The sequence below is a fragment of the Mirounga leonina genome, unplaced genomic scaffold, assembly GCF_011800145.1.
Source record: "Mirounga leonina isolate KUSES-001 unplaced genomic scaffold, KU_Mleo_1.0 Mir_357, whole genome shotgun sequence".
Taxonomy (NCBI): Eukaryota; Metazoa; Chordata; class Mammalia; order Carnivora; family Phocidae; genus Mirounga; species Mirounga leonina.
In genome coordinates, this window is record NW_023270702.1 from 7,781,847 (window position 1) to 7,804,786 (window position 22,940).

The 22,940-nt window shown below is 37.3% G+C and overlaps 1 protein-coding gene across 1 annotated transcript in view; it reads right to left on the bottom strand.

Moving 5' to 3' along the window:
- Positions 1–8,451: 8,451 nt before the first annotated feature.
- COL25A1 (collagen type XXV alpha 1 chain) overlaps positions 8,452–22,940 on the bottom strand; it is a 456,841-nt gene continuing 442,352 nt past the window's right edge. The window contains exons 33-38 of the mRNA XM_035030134.1: positions 17,654–17,707; positions 16,155–16,181; positions 15,208–15,261; positions 11,071–11,148; positions 9,187–9,225; positions 8,452–8,652 (exon numbers count right to left, since the gene is read on the bottom strand). Of these exons, the coding sequence (XP_034886025.1) occupies positions 8,452–8,652; positions 9,187–9,225; positions 11,071–11,148; positions 15,208–15,261; positions 16,155–16,181; positions 17,654–17,707 (453 nt within the window). The remainder of the gene's footprint in view (positions 8,653–9,186; positions 9,226–11,070; positions 11,149–15,207; positions 15,262–16,154; positions 16,182–17,653; positions 17,708–22,940) is intronic.

The window sequence follows — 22,940 nt, forward strand, 5'->3', positions numbered from 1 at the left end:
GCCATATTTACAGTGATAAGACACAACACATTCTTAGAATAATCAATTACATGAGACTGGCCCACAAAACGTTAAGAAAAATATGCAGTGTAATGCTTGCCAAAATTTTTTTTTTCATTTTCCTCATTTTGTATTTATGTGATTTTTTGGCAATATAAAAATAGCTGCACGTAGAGATGAACTTTAAAATGTAAAAAATACAAATAAAAATATAATATTTTCTAATGGAAAATCAGATACATACATCTTTTTAAAATGTTATTAAGTTGCATGAAACATTTACAACAGTATAAAGAATATTCACATAAATGTCAACAATAGGTAAGACATTCTTTTGTGAATCCAATTTATTAATATTTCTAAAATACGTGAGAATATCTACCACATTTTGAGAAATGTTAGTAATATATTGATAAATCAAACATAACAGGTCAGGTTGAAAAAGTCTTCCTATTCCCCCAAGGACAGTTCTGTCAATAAAGCAGCATAGGGAATCTTATGCATTAAACACATTTAAAAAATCAGAAATGCCATTAAAATGTTTCAGTATTGGATTAGCAAAACAAAATCCACCAAAAGTTTAAGTTGGAAGCTTATCTCTGCTATGGCATAAAGTAAATCTAGCCAATATGAAAATATATCCAAAAAGTGGGAAAAAGTAGGGATGGAAGGTCCTCACATTTTAAAATAATTTTGGGTATGTTAATTCCACTAGAAATGATTTTTTAATTGTCAGAATCATATGTGCTTATTCTTAATTATTATTTTTGAGAACATAAGATTAGATTGCTATGGACTTGATTTTTCAGAGACAGCAGAGTTTTTTTTGTTTGTTTTGGTAGAAATTTAAAAAGTTCACTTTAGTAACATTAATTATTAATGTAACTTGATTATGAAGAAAGAGAAAAACAAGATTTCAAATATCAATCTTTGCATGTTTCTATGATTGCTTATTAGAAGATTAAAACACCACCCGCCATTCAAGCATAACTTATTTCTGGGTAAGATAATATATATAGTGCCAAAAAAAAAAAGGATGAAAAGCAGTATTAGCTTTTTATGGTACAATAGTAACATAAAAAAAAATTGGAAAATTAAGCACACTTTTTAAGTGATAAAAACATAAGATACTGGACAATTTTTCCATAGGTCTTGAACGCTGTTCTGACCATTTTCCAAACTAGCAGATATATGTATGCATTGTAGACAGAGGACCTGTAACATGAACTACAGATGCATACGTTCTTACTGTCCCATCAGAACACCATGCACAGAAAGTAAATTCAAGAACAGACTTTTTTGTTTTTGGTAGAAATCCTAGATATTCTTATGTTTTCTATAAAATCAAACAAGAAAGAAAAATCCTCCAAGACAGCTTCTCATAATGAAAATGAAAGCTGGAAAAAAAAATTGGGGCATATTTGTGTGTCAGGTACTCTATGGATGTGTTAGACTTCTCTAACATTGGTTTTGTCAGACTTAATCAAATGAAATAAGCTAAAATATGAGGAAGAAAGTTGATAAAGGCATATGGTACATGAAATGAACATGAAATAAAAGGATCCGTGATCCAAGTAAACACACATCATCTATAGGTACACTGTTTTGTTTTACATTAGGAAAGACTGGTCATTGAACCATATTACAGCAAATTCATGAACTTGAAAAATAAAATCACACACTAACAGTTTAGGAATGCTATTAAGCAGAAAAATGAAATTATCCATAGTAGAGTTGCATTGTTTATAAAGAAAAAAAATGCATTAGCACCAACATGAATGGAAAACAATTGTAAAGCTACAACACATACCAATTTGGCATCCTTAAAAGATGCTTATCAGAAATAGAAGTAGCTCTTGACTTATTTCCAATGTGTCTTTCATGTATTTTTTTCTCAATCCTCTACCCAATAATACAAATTAAGGGTTGAAATCTTGAAGAAAAATAGATATCTGCCAACACATATACCAGCAGACATAAGTTATTAGTTCATTCAGCAATTATTTGAGGATTCTCTATATTGATGACAAAATAGATGGCTGGAAATATTTTAGTAACCAAAAGTTTAAGATTATCCATGGTGGTTAAGACCTAATAATTCCACTGAACAAAGAGAAGTACTATCATCTCTTTGTTTTTCCCAAGGAAATAAATGTAACAGGAGTCTACAGCTTCCTTTGCTCATAGAATAAAAATCAATGTTGTCATATCAGTTGTAGAGCAAAAAACCCAGTATACACATAGGACAGAAGAGTATTCTTAAAGGGCTATGTTCAAAAAAGTTTTTGTGTGTGTGTATAAAGTGTTTCTCTTTGATGTTGAGGTATTTTGTTTTGAAGCTGCTCAAGTTTTCAATAGTGATTCATCTCAATACCTCTTTCTACTAGAGGAGTAGAAAGAAAGATAGAAAGAAATATAGCAACCAGATTTTTTTCAAGACACTGCTGTTTGTTTTCCTGAAGAGACAGTAGTTCTACCTGCTTTGGTTCATGTTTCCAAACCATGTAAGACAAATTGTTTCAGACACTGAACAATACTTTTCCTAACCATGTGAAACAAGAGATGGTTGGGAAAGGAAGGCTCTCTATCATTTTAAAAATGCTGAACTGGCTTCAAGTGTGGAATGTTACTAGAAATGTTACCAATTAGATTGATCTAATAATTTGGACATCTTTCCAGTCTCAAAAACTTATTAGAAATAAAAAGAAGGCATTTTGTATAATTGAACATTTGGTTATACAATATGAAAGAGATCACAAGCATCTTAGGATCTTTGTCTTATAGTCATATCTTAACTGTTGTCACCACAAGCCAGTGATGAACTAATTTCCCCTCTAATGGTGAAAATTTATGAATGGAACTAGAAATTTTCCCACAAAATGGCATTAAGTCAGGAGAGAAAGTATATTGTCCTATGGGCTGAAAGAGAGACTACTCCTCTTTGATGGTGTTTCTCCTAATGTAACCCTTCCACTCAGAATAAGCATTTCAAAACATTACCAACTCTTTACTGTGCAAAGAAATGCTCAGTCTAATACAATTAAGTAAGTTTTGAGCAAATAGATGAAAAAATACTCTATGGCAACTATATTTCACAGCTTTCTGACACACAGATTTGGTCTGTGCATAAGACAAACATTTAGAAATGTAAAAAAAGATAAAGAAATCTAAATATGGACAAAACTTAGATCTAAATAGAATAAGAAATAGAAAAGAGTTAATACTATCAAATGTGACCAAATCTTGACTTAACTGATGATCACTATGTAAGTTACAGTCATCATATGAAAAAAAAGTCAAAAAGTACTCAAGAAATTGCTTAACTTTGACTGAACTGAGAGTGGAGTTTCTTTTATAGTCTCTTCGATTATTCAGAACAAGAGAGAAGTTTGTAAAAAGTCATCTTGACTATTGCTACCAAGTTATTAGGATTTGAAGACTTTAAAAAAAAATTGTTCAAAACAAATGTGACAAAAACTGAAACAAATCTTTTCTTAATATTTCCCGGGACTAGAAAAGAAAAGCATAAAAAAAGAATGAAAAATATCTTTCTGTTTCTAGAACTTTGTAGAAAATGTTTGAAATGGGCTGGATCTTGGAAGGAAGGAGAGCATCAGCTTCAATAGAGGTTGTAGGGTGAGCTCCCCTACAATTTCAGAAGAGGATATTTCAGCCAACCTATTCTCAGGAGTGGTACCCCTTCTCTTTGGTGGGATGTACGCATCCTTTGTCTGCGGAACAGGGGCTGCCATTCCAAGAATCTCCTACCCAAAAGAAGTGCTATATGCCCCTGTCAGTTTCCAAAAGCACCCATATTAACATTTGTTGGAATACAGTTTTTTTTTTTTTTTTTTAAAGTCTGTTGTTCTGGGTGCCCGCATGTGTAAACCTCTTTCCTACTTGGTCACAGGAGAGACAGTGCAGGATGCCGAACCAGTCCTCTTCCCTTATCTTCACAGTCAAGGGCAGCCCAGGGAAAAATAGTGGCGGCAACCAGCTCAACCCCTTGATATTTCAACCAAGGTGGCCATGTGAGCCCGCAATACTGGAAGTTGGAGGTCTGCAGTTGGGACTGCAACTCCCTCAAAATACAAGACCATTTGTGTGTATGCGCTCCGCCACCTTATCTCTTTTTGGCAATAAGCCATGGTGTAACCCCCTTGAGATGACAAAAGAAATAAAAGCTCAGATGTGATCAAAGGACTCATTAAGCGGCATGCTAGCATCTGAATGACAAGCAGGCTTGGCACACGGTCATGCTTTTTTAGTCAGTTTCAGTGGGTGGTGTGGGCACAAATCAATGCTAACAGTGAAGGTGAGTAGGGATGCGATGATAAACTTTAAAATCAGTTAGTTTGTATAGTACATTTTCATAGTTTTGAGTCCATATTTGGTCACAATTTCATGTAAACTATTTCATGGCACTTTTTGTCCATGCAATTAACAAGCCCAAAGTCAGAAAAGAGCAAGAACAATCATTCTGTATCACTGATGTGTCCATTTAAATACATATCTTCACATAAGATAAAGAGATACTGATTTATATTTTTTTTGCAGGCTTCTCACTGGTTTCACATATTGCCCAATTTCAGATGTAAGTGGAGAAAAGATGGACATGTGTACTACTGCAAACAGGAAGAAGCAGCTATATGTAAACATATCTCAGACTTGTAAAATCTGCAATTCGATTTTCAACTATAAATATAAAAAGTGGACCCTTATATATACAACTTCATGCTCGGAAGGTTAGATTCATCACTGCAGAAAAACAAACAACAGAAAGACATATATAGGATTAGTGGTCTAGAATAAAAATTCCAAAGTAACATTTATTTTAAGAAAACTGGTAGAACCCTGAATATAGTTTTTTTTTTTTTTTTTAATTAATGAGCCGAGTGATGTGTGTCCCAAACATTGCTTTTCTAAAACTCCAGGGTGTTATTAAAATTTCCATCCTGAGTTCAACCCACATTTTTCTTTGGCCACTGAGAAGTTTGTGGTATTTTTCTCAGTAACAATTCTGGGAAAGCAGAAAATTAGGATTTTATCACATATGTACCATAATTAAGATACATGTCCTATACTTATATGAGGGTTCTAGAGGGGAGTGGGGTGGGAGGATGGGTTAGCCTGGTGCTGGGTATTGAGGAGGGCACGTTCTGCATGGAGCACTGGGTGTTATGCACAAACAATGAATCATGGAACACTACATCAAAAACTAATGATGTAATGTATGGGGATTAACATAACAATAAAAAAATTTTAAAAAAAGGAGAAGGAAGGGAAAAATGAAGGGGGGGGAATCGGAGGGGGAGATGAACCATGAGAGACTATGGACTCTGAGAAACAAACTGAGGGTTCTAGAGGGGAGGGGGGTGGGGGGATGGGTTAGCCGAGTGATGGGTATTAAGGAGGGCACGTACTGCATGGAGCACTGGGTGTTATATGAAAACAATGGATCGTGGATCACCACATCAAAAACTAATGATGTACTGTATGGTGACTAACATAACATAATAAAATGAAATTTTTTAAAAAATTAAAAAAAAAAAAGCCACTGGGGAAGAGGCTGAGGATTCTGCCCTTGGTGGTACTGCTTACTTCACCAACCTGACTATGATTCTACTCTCCTTTGGCTCTTATTTCCTCTTGCCTTTTGCAAGCCCTGCTCTGTGCGGACGGTGTGCCCGGTAAACCTGCCTGCTCTCAGGTCTTCAAGCTGTACTGGAGGTTCCACGGTGATCTAAGGCACCATAAATCTCTGGTTGCTCATTCTGAACCGCCGTAACTATTAAGGTTTTCCTAGAACTAAAGTTAAGTCTGAGAGAACTGAGGGACAATGGTCTTTGAGATATAAATTTATATTGCAAATCTTGGGGACTTGACTTTTACTAAAAAAACAAAACAACACAACAAAACAAAACCCAATGAGAAAAGTAGAATGCCCAGTTCATTAATTAAAAACATTTGTTTTTCTCTCTCCAAGAAAAATAGATGCTATAGTAGGTGGGATTAAGAGGCCAGGTACTTTATGATCTTCAAAGATGGAGTTCACTCAATGCTTCTGCATGTCATGGCAACACCAGAGAATGTGCCTATGGAAGTATTCTTTTCCCCAAACTCAAAATTCAAAGAGATGTATTTTTTTGAGTACCAATGTTTGGTAAAAAATCTACACAATTTTAAAGATTCTCTTTTTTTTTTTCTTCTTCCAGATTTTAAAACTTAACGAAAAGAATCTGTCACCTTGCTTTAGGAAGGTTTTGCTGCAAACCTGTCAGCCCTACCTCACAAAGTAAAGTTAGTAAAACATTAAAAAATATAAAAAATAAATAAAGGAATCTGATGACTAAAAAATATGAAGCCTATAGGTCTTTTTCCTATTACATAGTTTTTAATCTCTGGATGAGGATGGATAACTTTAATAGCCTGTAAGTACTTTCTTTTTTTTTTTAAGATTTTATTTATTTATTTGAGAGAGAGAGAGAGCACAAGAGTTGGGTGAAAGGCAGAGGGAGAATCAGACTCCCCACTGAGCAGGGAGCCCGATGTGGGGCTCAATCCCAGGACCTTGGGATCACGACCTGAGCCGAAGGCAGATGCTTAACGACTGAGCCACCCAGGCACCCCCTGAAAGTACTTTCTTAACCATAAATTCTGCCATTTATTTGCTGTACAAATTACACTGTGAACTGGTACATCATTATTCTAAAAAATTTAGAAAACAGAACTGTATCTAGAAAGAAAAGCCATTTAAACAAACACCAGTTTTGCATGAAAGTATTAGTATTGAGAGTATCATGACCAAGGAGACTTACTCATTAATCACGGTAATTTAAATTGCTACCACATTCTGAATTTTCAAACATTTACCACTGTACTCTAGAGGCTAATAACTTTAACAGTGTTTAAAAGGGTAGTCCATGTAAAACAGGACTAACTAAAATAATTGACTAGCCTTCTTTAAAAAATATCACTTAAAAAATAATTTGAGATAGCTAAGTTGACCACAGAAGAGATTTTAGAACATTTTATTTTTCTAATTATTTCTTTCTTCTTCCTCCTCTTCCCCGCCTTCTTCTTCTCTTTTTTTTTTTTTTTTTTTTTTTTTTTTTGGAGTGAGGAGGTGTTGGCTGAGGTTGAGCACAATGATCTGCATTTGGGTGTGTTGGGGATGTGGTAAGCAGTACTAAAGTTTTCTTGAGTTTTTTGTATAAGAAGATGTTAGAGCGGCGCCTGGGTGGCTGAGTCAGTTAAGCATCCGACTCTTGATTTCGGCTCAGGTCATGTTCTCAGGGTTGTGAGATCTAGCCCCATATCAGGCTCTGCGCTGGGCATGGAGGCTGCCTGAGATTCTTTCTCTCCTGCTCCCCCTCTTCCCCACGTACTCCCTCCCTCTCTCTCTCTCTCAAAAAAAAAAAAAGTTATTAAAGAAGTCCTTAATCCTATGTAGAACATAGTATCTATTCTGTGGAAAAATGAGTCCTTAAAAGGGAAATTTCTGATTTTCTAATGCTATTCATATTACTACTAGGTTTGGCCATTTCATGAACCAAAAAGATGAGTCCTTTGCTTGGTGCCATGATTACTATGCCCTCACAAAAAGGAAGTGATTTAGAAGCAGCCAATAATTATGTAAACCCAAGTTCTGAGTTCTGTCAGAAGGCTGGATAAAGTAAGCCTTTCAACATCTCCCTCTATGTAAAGTGTACCTAGGACTGTATTAAAAAATCATTACAGTATTAGATTACAGGTCAACAGTTAAAGAGTAAATGGTAATTCCAGCTCAGGATGGTATTCAAGATTCTGAAAACAGGGATTCTGAAGGTGAAAGGATACTTTCCTCAGGTGAAGAAGAATATGATGATAGGCCCACCTTCCTGAGAACCCCCTGACCCCAGCTGTGATTGAGCTAATTCTCTGACAGGCTGAAAGTGAGTATGCGGAGCTGCTAAATATAAATGATGCTCCTGACAGAGAAGGTTTTCTTTCCCTGGCCGGGGGTAGGGGGGTGGGGGGACAGCTAAGCGGGAGAGTGAGTTACACAGGATCTCCTCACCAACAGAGCTGAGGAGATGAGACACACTGAGGAGAGTCAAGTTTCTCTCCATCTCTCTGCAATCCTGGAGTTCTGTATAGTTTTGCCAATGAGGCATGCCTGTCAAAAGTTACTCAATAAGCCACAAGGTGTTAGAGAAAAAAACTTCAAAATGGTCAAAGCAGCATGGTACTTCCCCTAGCTCATTTTTCCATCCGTGGAATTCCTTTATCTGTCAGTAGCATATATGCACAGTTCTTTATAATAAGTTCTCAAAGTTATTGTGTAAAGGGTTGGTATTCTTGGACTAGGACAGCACCTACAGACCTCTCCCCTGCTTCAAGTCCTGCCATTGTTTTCCACCGCCCACTTCTCATTCTGTTTGGGTCCTAGCTCTTGCCCTTGGAAGTGACTTAACTTCTCTGAACTTCAGTTTCTTCATCGGCATCATTCAGGATAATAATACCCTCTAGGGTTATCATGAGGATTAAATAAAATGCTATCCCCTGTATGAAAGGGCTCCTCATAGAGCCTTTGTACTGAGAAGGTTCTCTATGAAGTTCCCTTCCATACTGAATATATACACAGTGACCATGGGTAGCCATATGAAGAGGCTAGAATAAATGGATACCATAAAAAACACCAGCTTAAATATAAACAGATTCTCCTAAATAAATCATCACTGAAGAAAAAAAAATCATGCTTACACTTTCTGCTTTCTCAGCTTTGTGATTAATATTGGCAGGGTTCTACCATGTATTTGCATGTTTGCCTACGTAATTGGGCATAAATAGAAAAAGAACCACAATTAAGAATAGTTTTAAATAGTAGGAGGACAAGGAGTTTATTATGTAAGCAAACCATTGTCAAGATGCACTGCCCCTTTCCATTCCACAAAAAGGATTAGATAGGGAAGGTTTCCAAGTTAGAGTGTTTGTTAAGAACTGTTTTCACTCATCAGTTTAGGCGGAAATCAGCAGTAAACATATTAATCAAAAGATATTCTAGAGACAGAATCTTTTGCTTTTTAATGCCCAAACAACTTTCAGGAATGTCAAGTTCAAAAGGTCTATTCTAACTGGAGAAAACCAGGCCAGGGGAAGAGATAGGGGGAGTGCTTCTTTTAGAAATAATTCCGTGAAGCCTACCTTTTGCCAACAGCCGGGCATGGGTAATCCATCTGGCCCCTGTTTTAAAAAGAAGAGTAAGAATTCTTCAGGCTCCACAAAAGTGAACATACTTCACAATTCACATGCTCACAAGCTTAAAAAATGGATTTCTACCCGTTAGGTGCCTGTAATCATAGGCATTTTTTTTCTAATTATCAAGTCCCAATAGAATACCCAACGTTAGTTAAAAGGAAGAAAATTCAAATGCTTTCTAGTGTGAGAACACATTTTGAAAATACATATAGAAAAAATTACGCCTAATTTTGAAAAAGTAGTTTACAAAGCATAGGGGCCTACCCAGTTCCACCTTTAGATAATAAATCTGTACTATTCCTTTTAATTTCATTAAAACACATTTCACAATTATCTTTATTAAATAAACAAAAACAACTTCTCTTCCTGGTCACTGTGGTCTATGGTTGAATGCATGATAATGATGAATAATCAATGATGAACCATTTGTATCTGAAGTTCATAGCTCTTCACATGCCAGTATCTTTTATTTTTCCATACTAAAAGCCAATATAGTAGAACGCATTCTATTAATTGAATTAAAAGACAGGCAGTCCATCGATATCTTTATAGTAAGACGTTATCCATAGCATTTATCAATTTTTTAATTAAAAAGTCTTTAGAAGTTGGTTAACCAATTTTGATTCAACAAAGGATTCTTAAACATTGCACAATTTACTTTCATTTAAAGTACAAGCACTCTTCAGATACAAATGATAGAAAAAAGGCAGGAAGAGTTGATATATTATGAGGCATGCTTGTGTTTTCCTCTAACAAAATGATTGTAAGATATTATTGATTACTAAAACAAGCAAATAAGACTCATATTGAGATTTTTTAACTGTAATTATTTACCAAATACATTTTTTCCTATAAATATAATCTCTTAAAAGGCTTAAGAAATATAACTTTGTCTTTAAAGAATCATGCTTAGCACTGAAGAATAATATAAGAACATGCAGACCAAGTATAACAATCAAAAAGTATAAAACAACTCTAAAAAGTTTTCTTTTATACCTCAGAAAATATGAATATACTTTCTTTTTAAATGTTAAAAAAAGAAAACCCACTTTGAGATAGCTTTATATTTGGGAAAAACTTGGTAATGCCAGATTGGTACAAGGAGAGGGTCACCCAGTAGAATTTTAGATTTTAGTATAAGGAGGATTTTGAGTTCATGCCAATGGGGATAGGGGAGTTCTGTCTACTTTAGGAAAGTGAGTTTCAAAAGGAGAGACCATTACATTGAAAAGGTTATGTGACAAAGAAGAGGGTTGGGCTGCAGACTATTACCATCTTTAGAAGCTCAGGGAAGTTTGGTTTCCTTCCCTATGGTCTCTTAACAGCATTCCCTTGAACTGGTTAACTCTTGACCACAGAAGCTTAACTCTGTCGGTCTGGCCTTATTTACAGCCTGACAGAAATGTAGTGGAAGAGGCAAAAATGTCTTTACTTCTTTCAGAGAAAAAAGAAAAAAAAAAAAAAGAGAGCTAAATTTAGGGATAGAACCCAAAGTCATGGCCTAACAGTCCCTTTACATAGAAGATTTTTACATCATTTGAATGTACTCTTTCAATATTTTTGGAGTAGGTTAATATTCCCCAGAATGCAGACATGGCAGTCAGGTCATTTGTGAGGACAATGTCAGGAGGTTAATTTGCAGTCTTTGACGGAAAGGCGAGCTTGCTCTCTTCACTCTGCAGAGATGCTGAAGGAGCTGTTCATGCACATGCATGTAGTGTGTTTATCATGTAAAGTTTGTTCCAGAAGTACCACTTTACACTGATAGAAATGAATATGTAATAAACAAAGGAATTGCATGCAGGGTGGTAGGAAAGAGAAATACTGTACCAATTGGCAAGGGGCATCCAGCCCATCCAGGCCAGGCTGGCCTGGCTCCCCTTTTTCCCCCTTAACGCCACGGAATCCCTGTTTGTAAAGATTAACTCATAATGTTACTAACACAAGAAATCACTTAAGCACAAATTCTGCTAAAGAAATAACTACAATACCAAAAGGCTGGGAGAAGAGCAACTCTGAAGGACAAAGTAACATCCACTGAAGCTGGACGGAATAAGAGCTCGACCTATCCCTGTAATCAAGGCTTCTCTGGGAACAGTGACTTTCTCTTTTGAATAGTGTGGAATAACACCAATTCGTCTTCAGATGCTAGAGTCACATCCCAGTTGCACGTCAGTATCTGAGTGCTAAGAAACCAAACAGAGCTGGTGGCCAGAAACGAGGCATGGAATATACCGGGATAGCCCGAGATAGATGCGTGTGGTCCCTTGAAGCCTCTGTTAAACACCCCCAATCAGAACCCCTGCTGTTACGGGTCCCTCCAATTTGCTCTTCTCCCAGTTTATTCCTTCACACATGATATCTGGATGGAGACAGAGTTCCATGAGTCAGACATACCAACGGGCAAGGTGCATCTAATCCAGGAGCACCCTGTTCTCCTTTCTCCCCTTTAGGCCCCTTTTTGCCTTTCTTTCCCTTTTCCCCCTGTGGATATAAGGGTTTAAATAAAAGACAGGTTTTATTTGGGGGGGAAATAATGGCGATTCAAAAGATGGTTTAGCCAATAAACGTCTGGAAGGTCATTTACCACTGTTTTCTGGTTTAGCTAAGGCATGATATTATAAAAGATAACGTAGACTTTCAAAGTGACAATGGATTCTGGGCAGTGATAGGTGCGATTTTACTTAAGACACTCAACAAGATGAAAGAAGGAGATTTAAAAAGCAAACACATCAAGTGCTGACTTAGACCCCAGCACCCTAGTCTTGGTGAATGAGGTGTTTCCGCCACAGATCCGGCGAGGATGATAGATACCAACTGTATGGGAGCCAGCCGGTGGCAGGTCAAATTCAGAGGAATAATGAATACTTCACCCAATTTTCAATACTGTCAGCTTACTTTTTTTTTCTAATTCTATAACAGATGAAAGCTACACTGAGCCGGACGAAAAGGACAGAATATTAACAGCTTCTATCTTTTGGAAATGTATCCAATTTTATGACATTATTTTTTATAGCTTTCATTAAAAAATATTCAGTATATTGAAATATGCTTCTCTTTCTTTTAACATTTTTTTTTAGGAAACTAAAAGCAAATACTTTCTTTATTAAGTCAGGTAAACAAATTTTAAAAGTGCTAATACTTCTCAGCAATGCCAATTGGAGAAACGGGCTTATCTATAAATCGAGGGATTTTCTTTAATTCACTCTTATAGATCTCATGCCAGGTGTTCACAATGGTAAATGGGTTTCCAGCCTACTCACAATGTAACAAAAGCCAAAAGCCAAAAAAAAAAAAAAAAAAAAAATTCTGTTCAAGAGAGGAAAAGCAGTTTGGACTCAGTTGAGCTAATGCTAAAAATGAGGTAGGCAGGATAATTACATAGTGGGAATGTAGCCATGGAAATTAGTATTTAGGAATCAAGGTAAAGGTTGTGGAAATCTGCATGGATCATGGGAATGGAGGAATTAAGGAAAGGAGGCAAAAGGAGGAGAAGGAAGGAATGCACCTCAGCTGTTTCTTATTAACATAAATATCTCTGCATATTTATAGACAAGAAGTTGGTGCTGTACAGAATACAAAATACTGTGCAATACATATTTAAATTAGTGTATTCATTCCACACTCAGGAAGGCAGTTACAATAAAAGTGAATAATTTCAGAAGCGAAACAACATGAATATTCAAAGACATATACATAAGATATATATGAGATAAGCATTCAAATTAATGCATTCATTCTGACTGTGTGAGTGAAAGCTCCTCATTTGTCTCCTGTGTGCCAAAAAGATTGCATCAGAAGGCTCAGAATCAAAAACACTTGGGTTTCTTGAATACTGGGGAAAGAGAAATTCTGTGTTGTTTAGTTTATCATGATCAAAGACGAAGACCTGAGAATCCGGGTGAAATGAGAGCAGGTGTGACAGGAAGTAAGCTGGGAGGATCGTTCAGGACTAACTTGCTCACTCATGTAGGATCCGTCAACATCCTCAGCAAATAACTTCAATGTCACGACGTAAAATTGTTTTAAACTTGTTTGGGTGAGCTTTTCCCTCCCAGAAGGCAGGGGACTCTTCATCACATAGGTGAGACAGGTGTGTTGGGTATTGATAATTTAGAATTCAATTCATTATTTGGTAAACCAACTGAAATTAATCACTCCCCAGAAAAGTGTTGTCATATGAATGTTGACTCTAACAGGCTACAGGAATCATTTTTCAGTAATATGTTAGCGGACCTCAAGCTTTATGGAAAACAGACACTTTTATACAAAGAACAATGAATCAGCATTATTATGAACCAACATAATTTTGTAACAGTTAGTGATTCCCTATGCAACACAAAACTATCTGCCCTTGTGTTCCTAGGAGCACATGAGGGCTCTTGCTAATTTTTATCTCCCATGTCAAAGAATGATATACATAAAGTGTTCCCATTTGAATCTAATTTTCCTAAATATAAAACTTCTAATCATGGAATCTAAAATATGGAAATATTTTTGTATGAGTGATTAACATTATTCTGAGGAATAAATTTATAGCTTTGTGTTTTCATAAGTTACAATACTGGTAATTTCTTCTTTGTTTGAAAGATCATTAAAATGAGTATCCCCATAATGGTGACATACTTCTGAGTGAATAAGATTTTAGACTCATACAACCCATTAAATAAACATAAAATAAATGTCTATAATCTTTAAAGCACCTCGACCTTGGGCCAAAAGCTTGCATGCACAATTATCTCAAATCAAAACATGCATATTTTATAGTTAGTATTTATAATTCAGAATAAAGGAATTTTTTTTTTTATGTTTCAGTTTGTCTGTGAAATGGGGACAATAACAGCACCAATCTCAGGGGGGGTTGTTACGAGGATTAAAAGACTTGGCGTATGTAAAGCTTTTGGGGAAACATATAGTAAGTGTTCAATAAATGTGATGATATTGATAATGATGATGATCTTGCTTTTACATAACTATGACAGGAGCTCTCTTACCAGTGGGAAGCTAGGTAATGTCTAAAGCCTAAGGAACACACAGCAGGCTTAATACCCCTCTTTCTTTGACAATTCTAATTTGACCTTGCTTTTCAACAGCAATCAAATTCATGGTTAGAGAGAATTTATAGGGTTTTGAAAACTGTTAAGTACAGCAGGACATAAATTAACCTGAGAAACAGAATTGGTTTAAATTGGAAGTGGGAAGGTACAATTTCAGCCACTTTTACTTCTTTTGCTGTGTCCAGTGTAAACAATTACTATTCAAGGACCCAAGCAAAGGGGAGAGGAAAGGAGGAAATGATTTCAAAAATCCATTATCCAAATTTTGCTTTCAGACATAAAACCAATTTGCCTGATATTGGCTGCTATACACCCTGGGGCCGGTGGTCCCGAGATAGAACCTGAACACCAGCCTCATGAAATACACTAATATCTTCATTTAAAAATATCTCGAGCATCTGAAAGTGGCAAGTCCTAGTCCCTGATAAACTCACTGGGGTTTATCAGTCACAGTGCTTTCCCTCCATTTTCCGATAAAAAAATTAGGATACAGGACACGTCTACTAACTCTACTGGAATGCTGAGCATAAAAACGAGCTGCTGGCTTTACAGGGTTCGGTGAGCTCTGCCAGAAGACCCTTGCAGATTTGTGCTATTTAAGTTTACTTTGATGTAACAAATGCCTTTTTATTTCACCTTCAAGAATCCCTGGACATTACATCTTTCAATAAATTGGTGTCAGGTAAGCCTGCCAATTTTTTTCTTCTATGCTAGACTGTGCCCTTATTTCTAGCACTGTAGCCTTCTTCATTCCTCTGTGAAGACCTGGCTTTTTTAGATCAGGCACTGGTGTGTTTTTGGGGCACAGGATGGAGAAAAATTAGATATATGAAAGAATCGCATAGATTGAACAGCAAAGCACACGGCATGAGAAAAATCAAACAGGCACATGCTAGAATGGAGAGGTCACCTTTTCTCCCTTTTCTCCTACATCACCCTTCTCGCCTCGTGGACCAGGGAAGCCCTAGAGGATAAAAAGCAAACCAAAGAGATCTACTGATGTAACTGTGGCAAAATCACATTAAAAAAATGTAAGATTCCGTGCTCCTGAACGCAAATATGAAGAAAAATAGCACCCCCCAAGAATCTCAAAACTTAGATAGTTAAAATAGCTTAGGAGTAATAGTTGTCTAACATCTCAATTATCTATATGAAACACATTTCTTGCTTTTTCTCCTAAGATATATATAGTGGAAAGTATATCAGGATCCTAGTTTGACTCCTAGCAAGGACACTGACTTGTGTGGCCTTGGGCAAATCACTTACCTCACGGCATTTTATGCTTGCCCCAAACAGGTGCTTAATAAAAAGTTAACTATTATTACTTTTGCTATTATTATTCTTCACATAATAAGGCTGCTATGATATTCACATAATACAGTGATCATTTCAAGAGGCATTTACTTTTGACATTCTCTATTTTTTATAGAATTATGTTATTATAAAACATAGACACTTTATGCTAAGAGGAAAAAAATATTGCATAGCAGCTTTGAGAATAAACATAGTATACCATTCCCGAAGGGTGGCATATGAAAGATATTTCAATTTTATGCATATTTTTAAATAAGTGGTTCAACTGCTGATGTTCAGGGTGTCCCTAATTTGGGAAAGTATTTTGAAGTGCCATTATCAACTGTTGGTTATTAACTTTATACTAATTATGTGTTTTGCTTTTCTGTTTATCTCATGCAGACACTGGTGGTGTATTTTATATTGCAATCTACACACACAGCAATATATGCTGTATGCATAACTATGTGCACAGAAAAAAAAAGTATTTTTGCTGTTATTGATGATGGAGACCATCAGCATCTATTATAATAGGAAGATGTTCATTGTACATGTATTACTTACATCAAGACCAGGCTCTCCATCTTTCCCCTGCCAAAGAACCATAGTAGCTACGTTAGTGTTCCTAAGTTTCATGAATAGGTTATTGTTATTGTTTTATTTAAGGCTGCCTGGACATGCAACACTAGTATTAGAACAACTACTTCAGAAATATGAAAAAGAGTCTTTATTGATTGATTAGTAATACAAATTTCTTTCACCAAATCAAGTGAAGTGACCATTAATGCTGCAGTGAAGGGTCATAAAAATTTTTTTATTATAGATTAGTTTACATAGCCTGATATTTCGCTGAAGTTTAATGCTTGGCATCCAACTGATCAATCCAGGAATAAGTTGAAAGCACAAATACCAGTTAGTTGATTTAGAAACATACCAGCACTAATAAAATATGCAAATCAATACTGCTTCCACTTGGTAACTTAGTACTTGGCTCATAAATGAGAAAAGAATGTGAAAACTGTTTATTGTTAAGTATAGTTTTAACTTGGCTAGATGTGTACCTTGTCTATAAATTTTGAGGGTGTGTCACGATTTAAAAACTGTTTTTAAGTAAGCTTTGTCAATAAATAATTCCCAGATACAAAGGAGCCACCAGACTGTTGTGCTTGATAAATTTACCCCCGTGGTGCAGATTACTGGGGCCATGAGCCTATTGGGTCACACAATGGATCCATCCAAAGTTACTGGGAAGTTGCTTTAATTCTGACAATTAGATTTTGAAATCTATTTCAAAATCAGCATCTCTTTCAGCCAGCACTAATCCTGGCTTAAGTTTATTACTTTGGTTCACAAAAACTAAGGAATAAAGCATGTGGTAGGCACACAGGGGTTAAAAACCTTAATATACTATATGTTTCTATCGTAGCCCTACCCTGCCCTATCGAATTAGTTATAATTACCCCAAAGGGAATGTTCTGAAGCGTGCCCGCAGCCTCAATTTGAAGACTGTATAACAGAATTTTCAGAAGGCAGGCCACTATCAACATTCTACGTTCTAAAGAGGTCATTACAGTGCGTTAGGTCAGAAACGTCAAAGTCATTGTAAAAATCAATGTGAGAAATCACCTTTATTAGCAAGATGAGTTTTAGTAGGTAACCTATGAGAACAGATAAAGTCTGAAGAGAGTTGTCTTACATAAAACTTCCCCACCCACTTTTGGTAGCGACCTTCTGAGGAAGTGCCAATTATGGGCGTCTAGTCAGATGGTACAGAGAGGGTGGTTTCTGACAGTGGGAGTCCTGCTTTCAGGTTAGGTCTGTACCTTGTGGACAATCTCTGATCCTCTCAAGCTCATGATGTGTGTGTGTGTGTCTGTATGTGAGTGGGAGAATAGATGTGACTATGACCCATCGAGGACATGGTAACACTGGTGTTGTGGAGAACTAGTGGATGGTTCTTTGCTCCTCTAAGGTGATCAGTCTGTCCCCCCAGGGAAGGGTTAACCGTGCCAGTGTCAGGTCATCTATGCATGCTGAAGGTGGAGACAAGAGACAGAACTCACAGGCAGACCGTAGGGTCCTCTGGGTCCGGGTTCTCCCATAGCTCCTTTTTCACCCTAAAATGAAAGCCATAAAGTTCAAATCATATACAAATGCCTATATTCACACACTTTCCCTAATGGCCTGTATATAAAGCCTCCACGTGAGGTACCATTCTATCAAGATTCCAATGATGCAGGCTCTTCTGGGGTCTCTGTCAGTGATCAGGTAAAAGAAACCCACATTTAGGGGCACCTGGGTGGCTCAGTCAGTCAAGCGTCTGCCTTCGGCTCAGGTCATGATCCCAGGGTCCTGGGATCGAGTCCCACACGTCAGGCTCCCTGCTCAGCTGGGAGCCCGCTTCTCCCTCTCTCTCTGCAGCTCCCCCTGCTTGTGTTCTTTCTCTCTCTCTGTCAAATAAATGAATAAACTCTTTAAAAAAAAAGGGAAAAAAAGAAACCCACATTTGCATATTTTATCAAATTACCTCTGAAAGAAGGGCAGTAAGAGTGCTGCAGCCCAGTTGTGCAAATGACTTGCATATTCTGGAGTGCTGTACTTGGGTTTCTTTGGCATTCGTGTGAAACATTTATTTGTTACTATTTTAAGTTACTACATTTTTAAAATATAAGAATAAAATGTCTTTTTTTCCTATCAAATATCTCTTCTTTGGCAGCCTCTTCCTTGGCCGCCCTGGCCCTTTACCAAGGTATATTTTACTTTATAGCCTCCCACACAAGCAGACACGGGTGAGTTTTATTCTCTGTTGAGCTCCTCACTAGAATATGCACACTGGGGGCCAGGGCCTCTGGTTTGGCTCCCTCCTGCATCCTCACGGATCACAGTAGTGTCTGGTGCATCAGTAAATATTTGTTGAATTAATCAAGTCAAATCAGTACAATCCTGTACATGTTTTGTTTCCTTTCTGAAAAAGAGAGTTTAAAAACTTCTGTGCCTTCTTCTAAATGCCTGAGAAGGTAGGCATATATGACCTTCATCACTTGCTCTCCACGTGCCTATTTAAATAGAATCTTTTGCTCCAGCTATAACAATATATGTGATAATGATAATCTTGAGGGCTTATAAAGAATAACGTGAGATTGGAGGTCATCCCATGAATACAAAATAATAATAAAGAGATCTTCTGCATTTCAAGTAGTGTTTTCTTCTGCTGCCATCTCCAAAATTAAAGTGTTTGTCAGGATTTAGCATGCAAACTTCAGGAGTAATGGTGATATATACATATTTTTTTTTAGACAGAGAGAGAGAGAGAGCACAAGCAAGGGGAGCAGCTGAGGGAGAAGCAGCTCCCCACTGAGCAGAAAGCCTGACTTGGGGCTCGATCCCAGGACCCTGGGATCATGACCTGAGCCGAAGGCAGATGCTTAACTGACTGAGCCACCCAGGTGATTTATATGAGTGGCCAAAAAGAAAATGTTACCTTCTTCTATCACACCCTTAAAGTTTAAAGGTTAGCAAATCTTTTTCATGGTTAAAATGCAAACTTCCTCTAGTAGCTGCATTTGCTGATGCAAGTATTATGCTGTGTGTTTCTGTACTCCCGATTCCCGTGTGAGCAAATTTCAAGTCACTATTCACATTCTTCTTTCTAAACTTAGGGGTTGGTGGGACTAATGAACACTGTCACCTAGAGGCACATATCGTGTAGGGAGAGTACTGAAAATAAATATGATAAAAGCTTGTTGAACTTCTACTCATCATTACTTTATGTTTGTTACCGAGAGATCAGCAATCCCATTCAGGAAGGTGGCCAGACTTTGAAATGAAACAGATTTAAATCTGAATTCCAGTTTGGCACTTACTGACTCTGTGGTCTTAGCTACCTTTCTTAACCTTTCTATGCCTGAGTTTCATTGGCTGTTAGATAAGAATAATAATACATATTCTGCAAGAATTTTTCTGAAGATTAAATGTGATTGTAAAATATGAAATGATATGTCACCAAATAATATGTCCCCAAAATAGTAGCCATTGTCATTAATATACAGTTAGAGGTCTTGTTTTTAACAACAAGGGTTTGGCAACCCATTCAAATTAAATTTCTTTCAGTTTGATCTGGCCGTGTGATTTATGATGTTTTAAAGATTTTATTTGTTTATTTATTTATTTTAGAGAGAGAGAGAGTGCACAGAAGGAGAGGAAGAGGGAAAGAATCTCAAGCAGAATCCATGCTGAGCACAGAGCCTGACACGGGGCTCGATCTCACGACCCTGAGATTGTGACCTGAGCTGAAACCAAGAGTCAGACGCTTATCCAACTGAGCCAGCCAGGTGCCCCTATTTATGATTTCTTGAATGGTGGTGGTGGTGGTGTATATGTGTTCGTGTGCAGGGGAGTGGGCGGTGTAGTAGGAGGTGGGGGCTTTAAAAGGAAAGCTCACATAACCTGGAGTAGGTCTAGTTTGAAAACTCTCCACAGATTTTTTTGATATAACTATTCCCTTTTTCCTCCTCTGACAGAGTACTTTCAGCTTTATTGTGTTTTTAAAATGCATACACCATGGCTTGTTTGAATTAAGTTGTCAGTAAAGCATTTGTCTGTGGAACTGCTCTTATAGAATTGCTCATCCCAAATAATTATTTTTAGGTAATGTCAATTCCATTTCACTTGCCAGTGACAGCTTCAGAAATGGACACATGCCCCGATTCTGGCCAATGAGGTGCTAGGGCAAGTCTGAGGGGAGGCGATGGGGAAGGTTTGCTCGTGCTGCTAAGGAAGAGACACGGGAGAAGATGATGTGTGTTGGTTCTCTGCGGATGCCTCACCGGAGGGGAGGCTTGTAGGGACTGTGACCAGCTTGCATGATCAGAAGACCAAGCCAGCATGTGGAAAGGGCACAGAAGCAGAGCCGAGAGCCCCTCCTTTGAATATTTTGTTATATAAAACAACGAATTTCTCTATTGTCCTAGCCATTTTGAGTTGGGATTCTGTCACTTAGAGTCAAAAGCATCCTTGAAAATTTTTAATTTGAATATGAAATATCAAACGAAATAGGGATTTGAATTCTCCTGGATTAAATAATTCTTGAGGGGCGCCTGGGTGGCTCAGTTGGTTAAGCGACTGCCTTCGGCTCAGGTCATGATCCTGGAGTCCCTGGATGGAGTCCCGCATCGGGCTCCCTGCTCAGCAGGGAGTCTGCTTCTCCCTCTCCCACTCCCCCTGCTTGTGTTCCCTCTCTTGCTGTGTCTTTCTCTGTCAAATAAATAAATAAAAAATCTTTAAAAATAAATAAATAAATAAATAAATAAATAATTCTTGAAAAACTTCTGAACCTCTCAAATTTAACACCCTTCACAGAGTTCCAAAGCAGTTAAGGCCAGATGAAGAAATCAGCTCAAGGCAGGGAGACCATCAGGTCCTTGAAGGGCTCACGCTGTCACTCACGTATTTGACATTACTGAATGACACTGTAGAATGCCTGGTTTCTTTTAGGCCCATCTCATTTCTTTCAGGCTCTTTAATTTGCATGTCTACACTGAGGAATTCTTCTCCAATGGATTCCTGATTCCTCCCTCTTTAAAACTGGAAACTTTTCCAGGAGAGTCCAGATGGCCCCTCAGTCAATTAACTTGGAGAATCGCACTCCAGTTTAGCACTTTGGGTGAGGGGCACTTGGAGAGTACTGATACATGATCCAGTTAAGATAGTTAACGTGCTGAGTAAATACAAGTGTAACACTTTACACTGCACACCATTTGACTTGAACTATGTCTTCAAAAATTCTTAGCGACTTCATTTGCTCTCGCTGAGACCTGATACTCTTGTGACACTGTGGAGCTCGGAAGTAGCAGCTGATTTACCAAACGGTAAACCCTCTTGAGCCCCGAGGGCATCCTGCCAAAAGACTACTTGAGATTTGCTGCTCCATTTTTAGTACATGGGCTGGATTTCTTGACACTGCTTGAATGTGTCAGCAGCATGAGGCTCTTCGCTTTTAAATATTTTTATTTAAGATGATCTTCGTAAGTCGGTTTGATTTCAGAAATCAGACAATTGCAGAGTCAGATGATTTATTCCTTTAGGACTCACCTCTTTCTAGAAGCATTCTTGGATAAAGCCAGACTTCCTCATCATTGTACATACAGTCCGTGCTATTTGTATTCACTTTGGTCTCATTATCTGGCTATTTCTTGCCGATATTTTTTTCCCTCTGCAGTTAGACTGTAAACTCTGCTAGGTCAGAGAAAATAGCTGCTTCCTTTACAGTATTGAGTAAATATATACAGCGTAGTAGTAAAAGGTTATAGGATGACGAATGCCAATTATGATGGCGTTATTCAATTCACTGCAGCAAATTAGCCAAAGAGACTACACAAATGGGAGGAGAGTGCTTCCATTCCACACTAGGAGTACACTGTCGTTTTATAGATCATAAAATGTAATAAATATTTACTGAATGAAGGAACTCATTTTATAGAACACAGAATTATGGAATTGGGATGGATGCCAAAGAAATCACTCTGTGGCCCTCTATTTTTAAAGCAAATTACCCCAGACTGAAGAAACTCTATCTAGTTTTAAAAAGACTGCAGCTCGCACAATGAATCATCCCAACATTTAGAAGCCCTTACTCATAGGACGCTTTCTTTCCGGCCTATCCTGGATGGTGGGGAAATTGATGGCACAATTCTGCTCAGACACAGAAAAAGCTTCCAAGTTTCCCAAAGTGAAGAAAAGAAAAAGTGGGAGAAAAACAGAAAGAGGGGAGAAAAGTTCCAGACAGATGACCAGCTGCTGAGGCTGCAATACATTTTTTGGTGTCAGATATTTATCTTCTGCTCTGAAAGTCTTTTTTTTTGTTTTTGTTTTTGTTTTTTTTCTTCTCCCAAGGATATGGAAACAGGGCCTAGCAATAGGGAGGTTAGTGAAAGGTTTTTGTTCTATAGTGCACTGAAATTATTTCCTTATGGCTAAAGAAAGGCAGCCTATTCTTCTGCTAAAAAAATAAATAAATAAAGGAGCATGTGTAACTGTGTGGAGAAGAATACTTAGGTTTGGTAATTTCCTTTAAAAAATAAGTTATAACTTACTCTGAATGAATACAGTAGCTTTATATAAAAGATTGTCAACCAAATATGTAGTCCTGGATATTTTAGCCCCATGGACTTCAACTTTCTGGATTAAGGCCAAATGAAAATATCTTCCTTATGGGTTAAGAAGGAATGGTCTGAGCTATTTATTTTAGCTATATAGATGTATGCATGATTTTTGATTAAGGCAGCCACATTCTATTTTAATCAGTGGGAGAACTCTGATTAGGACTTAAGATGGCATATTTTCATTTAATAT